Genomic DNA, 8,910 nt, shown 5'->3' with positions numbered 1-8,910 from the left:
CCAAGACACAGACTACATGCAGCAACTGCAACAAGTACATCTGTGCTATACACATGAAGAAGTTCTGTACATCATTCCTAAACGGACTTGCCCATTGACTCACATGATCTTCTGCAGCGTCACTTCATCAATATATTTTTCGGATATACTGTATTTTATGAATAGTGACTGTTAATTGTTTTTATTTGCTTTGTGTTTATATCTGTTCTATGTAATTTATAAGGATGTTTCATTCTCTCTATATTTCACAGCCAAATACTTTTGGATGTGTGGTTCTTGTGTTCCAATTGCTGATAAATTGCTTTATTTCCTTCAGGGCTTTGATTATTATATGACAGATTAAAAATAATAAACATTAATGAAAACAAATTTCATTTACATTTGTCCAAGAAAAGCATGAGCAAAATGTAAACCTAGTTTTTAGAGTATTTTTTTTTTAACATAAATTACATTTTTATCACAAAAAGTGATGGACACTTCCATTGTTACATTTGATCTAGCAAAGAGTATTTTCAAAAAACAATCATATATTTCATTTATATTGTTGGGGAATGAGTTAAAGACAATAAGGAATTGTGCATGTTGAATTTAGTTCTGTATTTTTTTTAAACCCTGAAATATGTCCCGGAAACATTACCAAAGGGTGCAAAATGTGAACATAACACAAGGGTTAATAACATTCATTTTCTGGGCTCAATATGTGTCTTAGCTGTTCTCGTTGTGAAAACAAATGGACCGTAGACGGATTGACCGTCCTCATCTGCGCTCTTATTTTGAAAGACAACTTCCGGTAGCAGAATGTGAAAAAAAGTGGGTTTTTTTGTTTCTGTTTTCTAGTGATTTTATTTTTTGTTTTGAGAAGCAGAAAATGAAAATCATCCCGTTTTTTAAGTTTAATCAATCCTTTTTTGACCATGATAAAGAAAAACGCCTTGTATTTCAATTTTGGTTTTTCAATTTGAAAACGAAAATCAAATATCCAGTCGTTTTTTGTTTTTGAATATCCACTTGTGAAAAGAAAATCCAATGACCAAAACATACACTGACCTAATATCAATTTATTCTACTGTTACATTCATTGTTAATTAACTCAAGCAGTAATTATTATATTACAATGAGTGTAACAGTAGCATTTAGCTGACGCTTTTATCCAAAGCGACTTACAATAAGTGCATTCGACCAAGACGATACAAACTGGACTCTAGAATAAGTTGAAAAATAATGAGTTAAGATCTGTAAATGCAGCGATAAGGTATTGTATCACTCTGTCTGTTTTCTCTCAGATCCGTTATGACGTGTGGCGGCGAGTGCTGAAGACGTTCTGGTCCGTGGTGGTCGGGTACTCCATGGTGGTGTTGATCGCCATCTACATGTACCAGTTCAGAAGCGTGTCCGGGCTGTTCAAACAGATCATGGGCATGTCTGAGGAAGGGTGAGCTTCTTTTTTTAATGGTCTTTTTGAGAATGAAGCAAGAAAATTCATGATTCATCAGACAGCAGACCTTTCTTGTTTGTTATAATGTCAATACATCTGTTTCTTCTCAGTCTTCGTGACATTGGTTTGGAGCGTTACGACACAGTGGAGCTGTTTGCACGTATCCTGCTTCCTGCTGTGTTCCTATTGGCCTGTATACTCCAGCTGCACTACTTCAACTCAGACTTCCTGACTCTCACTGACCTCGACAACGTCCCCATCAGAGAGGCTCCCAGGTGAGAAGGCAATATGCGCAGGCACAGAAAAGAATGCCCTAAAGAAATAAAAGTGTCACTAAATAAATTTGGCAAGCAGAAATAAGATCATTTATATTAAGAGTTTCTATAGGAAAAGCACAACATCAGTTTTTCAGAGTTATTTATATCTGGTCATTATTAGACAGTAATGTGGAGCATTTTCTACTGATCTTTTATTTTTATTTATTTAAAAAATAGTACAAATAAAGAAATTAATTCCTGAGCCTGCTTCATGAACGGTACTATTTATACCATGCTTTCTTGAATGCTAAAACAAACAATTTCTGTTGTCTTTGTATTTAACAGCAAAACATAACTGCTTGTCTCATTTGTATTTGATTGTCTCCTTTCCTCCTCCCAGAGAAGAAGAGCTCAGGATTTCAGTGAATGTGATATCTGAGACGTAAGAGATACATTTATTCCTACATAAATGTTTTGAGGCCCTCACATTTCAGATGGCCCATCACAATGATCATATCTCACACAGTTGATGTATTGCCTGTAGATATACAGTAATCAATTTTTAGTCAGTATACTAGCTATACGTGGTGTAAATGTATTACCTAGGAAACATTAGTTTCTGCTTACGTTGTGTGAAAGGTAATCAAAAGTGACATGGAAAGAATGATTGACTTATTTTAGTGTTCATCACAGTAACATAAATATCATAATTGTCATGTGACTCTTTCTGATTTAATTTATAGCATCAAAGAAAACATTGAAAAGATCCAGAAAAGGTAAGGCTGTTGTTCGAATCTTGGTTATTTTGTTCAGATCAAAGCTTACAGATCAGCATCTACAGTGCCTCAACCTTTGTATGAAATACACAGGGTGGGCTACCCAATAAATCAAAGTCTTAGTGTCAACTAATGTGTGGACATGTTACACCACTCAGACCGTAAGGGTATCATAGGTGTAGAAAACGTTCATTTATTAAATTCCACAAGGCACATGTGCAAGATGTCAGCATCTCAAAACGATCTCCAAGCACAACACACAGACACACTTCTTCTGTTCATCTCCAGGATGAAACAATGATGAACCATCAGGTTCAAATTACCTACTGTATGGCAGTGGCTTGAAAACAAGTAAATGTTTTTAAATGTCCTTCACATTTCACTATTATAGTACACAACTTTTAACAGTAACTATTAACAGTAACCAGTTGGTTCAAAAACAGTCTATGTTACTGTATCCACATTTTAGAATTGTGCTGGTGTTGGTCAGAGTGTATTTGTTACCAATATTAGACCCGCTTCCCAACTTTTCGCAGAAGAGCCGTTACGGTGCCTCATCGGACATTTCTGGGTTAGTCGATCGGGCATTCAAGGAGCCTAGGTCTGTGATCTGTTCCCAGCTGCTGGAGGGAGAGTTTTTTAGTGATACCTGTTTCTATATAACCATCACGGTTCGTGGGGGGTGAGTCTGTTCGCGGGAAATAGCGAGGCAGATAGATGTGATGTCGCCGTAGCTTTTTACGAAGTGTGCTGTAAGCGGTAAGTTGTAAACTTACCTCCTACTAGCTGCATTTTTGAACCCAAAATTTAGAAGCGGCTTGACTAACACCCTCGTACCATAGCCGAAAAGAACGGTTTATACGATTACCTAGGGTAGGTGCCTTCTTTCGATAATGGTTAGATCCCAGCGCTTTTGTACAAGTTTGTATATGTATTGATCTCTCAGTGATTATCATTAGTATATGAAAACTACAGGCGCCGCGTACGATTATCACGTACAGGATGTCAAGAGGCGCGTTACAGGTTATCTTTGTTAGTGAGCCAAGGATCCAGGTGTGCTGCCGGAAGCTGGCAGGATGCTAACCGCACGCGGAGTACAAGGACTGAAAATCTTCCGCTGTTTGAAGGGCGCGATTTGTCTTTCAGAGCTGTCTTTTTGTCACGCCCTCTCAAAACACAATTGCAACAATACGGCATCCTTTGATATGAAATAAAATCACACGATCTTTCTCAGTCTGTTATACCTTTTGTGTAGTAAAGGATATAGTAAGGGTCGGATCTATATACATATGAAAGATTAAATAGGAACAACACTGGTACCGCTTCTAGTAGTGGGCCTTTTTGCAGGAACATAAGAAAATAGTACTAGACCGAGATACATTAAGGTAAAAACCATGTTTTGTGCTTTTAGTTATAGAGGAAGTACAGCCAATGACAAAACAAAAACTGTATAGGTGCAACACTTTTCTTTGTTGAGGGTACTGGTTGTTTATGTGACTGGATTATATGTAGACTAAGGATAAGACAGTTGTAACGGCTCACCACGTCCAATTGAATTGGAGTTGTTGTCTATTAATGGACCTCCTTGTGTCAACGTCACCTTCGTCCCTCCTACTCACGATTTCGTCTCCAGTCGCTACACTCTCGGGACCCTCGATGGAGCCAAATAGAAAAGTTTCGCTGAAGACAGAGATGTTATTCACGTAAAGCTTGTTAACCCTGCTATATCAGTAGTTGTTCACCATAGAGATACTTGATTCAACTTTTTTATTACTCAATTACTAGACATTACTGCGCTATGTCCATAACATAGTGAGACAGGCACAAAAGGAAGAGTCTAAATGGCATGGATCCAATGGATACACACAAGCTGACCGCTCACCACGAACAACACGCTTCCTCGCAAGACCAGGGCCTCGCACCATCCCATCGTCCTGAGTACCGACTACACTAGCGATCATGATGCCTACATGGATCACGCTCCTCGTCGCGACAGAGACCCGACAAACAGGTTGGTCTAGTACCGTACAGACATCAGCGTTTTTTAGCGGTGATCGAGGTCTGTGCGGGTCGACCGTAATCCCTCGAAAGAAAAAAAAAACATACAAGTTACCGTAACAAACTACTTCTTCTGGTCTCTTGGACACGCTCACTAAGTATCTGTGATGTCGTCTGGAATGTCATCAACACCATATCAAATTAACAGTTATATTGAGTGGAGGTGACGAAAGAGACGTCTAGTTAATAGCGAAACTGTGGTGGTACCACCAAAAACTCCCGTAAATTGTGTAGACTGTATAGGTACGTACATTCCTGACCAGACGATGAGCCTCTTCATAGCCGACCGAACGGAAAAACCCTCCTCAGATATAGTCTCCGTCCTTCCGTTTGATTCCTCGATATCCGATACCTAAGGGTGCTTGTACACTGTGGTCGTACTTTTTCGAGATAGGCTCTCGCAGCGTAAGTCCCGGACTTTGGCCTATCCAAACACACAATTTCGTGTACTATCACCCCAAGACGTCATTGTCTTCTTACAATCTTTCTGATTTCATGCTCATTATTTAAATTACGAGGAAGTGACATAATGTCATATGATGAGTCACCTATTGTTAGGGACCACAGTGGAAATTCAGGACTCGGGTAGTCGATTTGCCTTTGCGTTGACCTGTAGCGACCCACAGCTCGACCCGACTTTGAAGGTTGGTATTGGAACCCTTTATGGCGGGTCCCTTTTCGTTGTGTCTGCGTCTGAAGGAACAGGCGTATGGACGCTCAGTACCTTGAGATGTACTCCCTCACGTTATTCTCGTTACGGGGCTTTCACATAAACGTTATTATGAAGTGCACGTCGACTCTGTGTTTTTGATACCTACAACCTGTACCTAGAGTCGATATTTGACCGTTTCGGGTGTAAAAAGGTCCTCCATTGACGGTCTATTAGTTCGGACTTTGTAATTTTAGCCCGCGGTCCTACAATGACGTCCGGGGTCAGGAAGTTCTAGGACTGGTATAAGACCCACATGTAGTTGGACTTCTTCAACCCCTCTGTCTGTCTATGTCCTTCCGGAGTACTTGTACCTTTTGTCGGTGGTTAATTTCTTCGTTGAAACGTCCCAATCTCTGTGGTTCACTTATTACACATCCCTTTTTACTACTTAGTTGATCTAAAAGTTTTTATATATGTCTTTATATGTGACTGTAACCTTGTAGACCGCAGCAAAAATCATTTTCTGTTAAACAGTGAACTTGCGTTATTTTTTCGGAGGCGTGCACTGGGAGGGCGCACCACCTACATTTTACCCCCTATCTCGAGCCGGGCCGAGATCTGCATAACGTATTGGTACCTAAGGTGTTACGATCAAACACCTGTGTCTTCTTCCAACTTTTGAATATTATAAACTTGTATACTAAATATTAATACTTCGGGACGGAAACGGCAGAGGGTTCCTCTGGTCCTCGTCGGTTTCCTATCTTTTTATTGCCGGTAGCCCTCTCCTTTACCTCGAAACCCCACACACCTCTTGGCTCACCTCTTTGTCTCGGTCGACACTCACTGGTGCCGCAATCGGATGTCAAATTAACAATCGTGCAGCCAGTGTAGTGTTGTAACATTTCAAACGTTAGTATATAGTCCGGTAATTATTTAATCATTAACTATTATATCATTGCAATGAACCGTCCCGGACAACATGGACTACGTTATTGTCCTTTGATTACGCTTCATAGTTTCGGCATAGAGCCGCAATTGGATTACGTTGAGGGTGTGAATGTCAGAATGGGCGCACACGACACATGGCTCCCCTCTGCGCTCTATGACCGAACTATGCAACTGCTAGACCGGCCCTCTTTCCAACACTACGCGGCGGAGGGCTAGGTTATTTTGTGTGCTTCATTTAGTCTGGCTTGTTCCTCTATATTCGCCACGTGTCGGCTAACTCGTTACGTTTTACGCTTCTGTTGTCTTGGTGGTGTTGTGCGGTGGTGGCCTGGTGTTGTTTGTTTGGTGTGTCAGCTTGGTATGTTTGTGTTTCTCTGCCCGACCTTCGTCATGTCGGGTGGTGTCGCAATGGTTACGTTGGGGTGTGAGTGCAGAAATGCCAGACAACCGATGGCCTCCCTCTCTCTCTCTCGGTCGTTTCCCCCCTCTCTCTACATTTGGCCAAAAAGAACTATTCGACAACCTCTGTCTCCTCCACCGACGTCCCTTCCACCCTACGTGGTTGGCGTGTGGGTCCTTGCTGCTATCGAGGCAGGGAAAAGGGCAACTCCCTTTTGGACACCTGAAGCTACGGGACTGGTTCCCCGAACTCAAAACACGTTTGGACGTGTTTGGTGTTCGAAGTGGTACTAATGTTTACCACTTTTACGTACATTTTAAGGCCTTTATGGGGTCGAGTGAATGTTAGTGGTTGGCGAGTTTGGTTGATGTTTGTGATGGTGCGCCTAGACCCCGTCTTTGATCAGGGCTCTTTCATCGAGGGGCTACCACTGCATTATAACTGCGGCAAACCTGCATACTGCAATTTTTTTTTTCGTCAAAAAATCATCGTCTCGAGTTTTGCCGAGGAAAAGGAGACTCTAAGGACTGAATACAAACATTTTGTATAGTTTAGGACGTAATTGTAAAATTAACATTAAAAGTCCGTTCCAATTCGTATTTACATCATTTTTTTTTTTGACGTTCAACGAGAAATTCGTTGACCAATGGTACTTTAACCTTTTTTGATAAACCAAGTCCTCTCCACCCACACAACTTGCGTTTTGACGTTGTTAGCATGCCGTGTAGCACGAAGGGTCTCGGTCATGTCTCCTGACCACCATGTCCATGGGAAGTGACACTTTACCCCAGTAAAACCCCACCCTTGTTCAAAATGTGAGCGTGCTCATAACCGGACCCTACGTCTTTTCTGTAACTCAAAAAGTAGTGAGTCCCACACGTTACATTGTAGGTTTTTTTTGATGTCACGTACAGTCTCGGGGATACCACAGTACATGGACGTTATGGGGTAAACTTACCATAGGTATCTAAGTGGAAGTGGAACTTTTTTCGTCCCCTCTCCCATACTTTATTAAAATCACTATTAACTATTGGAAGTGATTTACAACGGGACCGCATAGGTTTGGCTTGTTTAGTCCATTTGACCGTCGATTCTTTTAGAAATTCCTAAAACGTAACTTTACCCCAAAAGTGACCGATTTTATGTAGTACTAGTCCCATGCTCTTAACTCTTTGTCGGAAACAGTCTGTGACGTCTTCATGAGTCCTTAGCTTTTAAGTTTTTGTTTGAGGGAATGGGTGGGTGTCCCCTGCGGCCGTCTTTCTAAATTGGGTTGAAACGAAGGGTACGACCGCCTGAAACCTACTTCTCTTTTTCCCTTGACCTCACTGTTACATTGATTTCACGATGTACCGATGTGACATGTGCGCTCACTTCATTGACCAATAAGCGGTGTAAGTAGACGAAAACCCTCTTTCAGACAGAACGGTAACCTAAATTAGAAACCTCATGAGGAGTTTTACCGTTCGTTGTTTACTTTCTCCCGAATACTGTAACCGTAGGTTTTTAATAAGGGTTTTCTCGATGTCGTCCTCCCTTTTTTTCGACACGTATTTTTTCCGTTTCACGTCACGAAAAGTGGTCCGCTGTCCCAGAACACTCCTTATACAGACTCGCACCGCCTGGGCTTTTCAATGCGAGTATGACCCTTCTATCTTTGTGTAAACATCAGGAGATCCTTTCCTCTTTCGTCGGTCAGATACTCCATTTCCGGTCTTGTACCTTGTCCTTCTTTTATCTTAGGATGTGGCGTTGTCCAACTACTGAAACCGGTGAACTCCCTTGGTCGTGTTTCGTGCCTGTTCTTTTCTTGTTAGTTTCTTTTTTCGTGTCGTCCTACGAACTTTGGTACACAATTTGGTCCCACTTTTGTCTCCTAGTCCGTTCGAGTCTACTCCTACTCATAATCACCCGATTATCCAACTCTGTAGCTGTAGTAGTCAGACTTCTCGTCCTTCGAAAGTTGGAGGTCCGGAAAAGGATTGTGTTGTGTAAGTCGGAGTTGATCTGCAACTCTGCCGTCTCGTCAAAGTCTTGCCTCTTAGGGACTGTGGAGCTTGCTCGATTGGTGTTTGACAAGTCGGACTTCTGGACGGTTTACCAAGTTCTTTATACTGGGAACACTGTGTGTTCGTTGCGTCCAGTGTCTCTCTCTTTGCTGTCGTCGTCTTTGTGACTGAATACCTCTGTAACCCCAGTAGGACAGAAGTATGGTCAGAACCACTCCCAGCAGTGTATTGGCTGGTGAATAAAATTTACGAGAACGTGGTCGTATTACCTGTTATTGTTCACCGGGACCGTTATACGGTTTCCACAAACCCTGCCATCGTACCAAGTAGGATAAGGACACAGGACATTCCTATACATGACTCTCCTTAATT

General features: G+C 41.6%; 1 protein-coding gene across 1 annotated transcript in view; it reads left to right on the top strand.

Annotated features, from left to right (window-relative positions):
• Positions 1–8,910, top strand: part of LOC104941497 (piezo-type mechanosensitive ion channel component 2) — a 55,587-nt gene that overhangs the window by 23,111 nt on the left and 23,566 nt on the right. The window contains exons 16-18 of the mRNA XM_010766602.1: positions 1,284–1,432; positions 1,546–1,710; positions 2,436–2,468. Coding sequence (XP_010764904.1) covers positions 1,284–1,432; positions 1,546–1,710; positions 2,436–2,468 — 347 coding nt within the window. The remainder of the gene's footprint in view (positions 1–1,283; positions 1,433–1,545; positions 1,711–2,435; positions 2,469–8,910) is intronic.

Source organism: Notothenia coriiceps, unplaced genomic scaffold (assembly GCF_000735185.1).
Source record: "Notothenia coriiceps isolate Sejong01 unplaced genomic scaffold, NC01 NC01_scaffold00003414, whole genome shotgun sequence".
Taxonomy (NCBI): Eukaryota; Metazoa; Chordata; class Actinopteri; order Perciformes; family Nototheniidae; genus Notothenia; species Notothenia coriiceps.
This window is presented reverse-complemented; position numbering and strand designations above follow the sequence as displayed.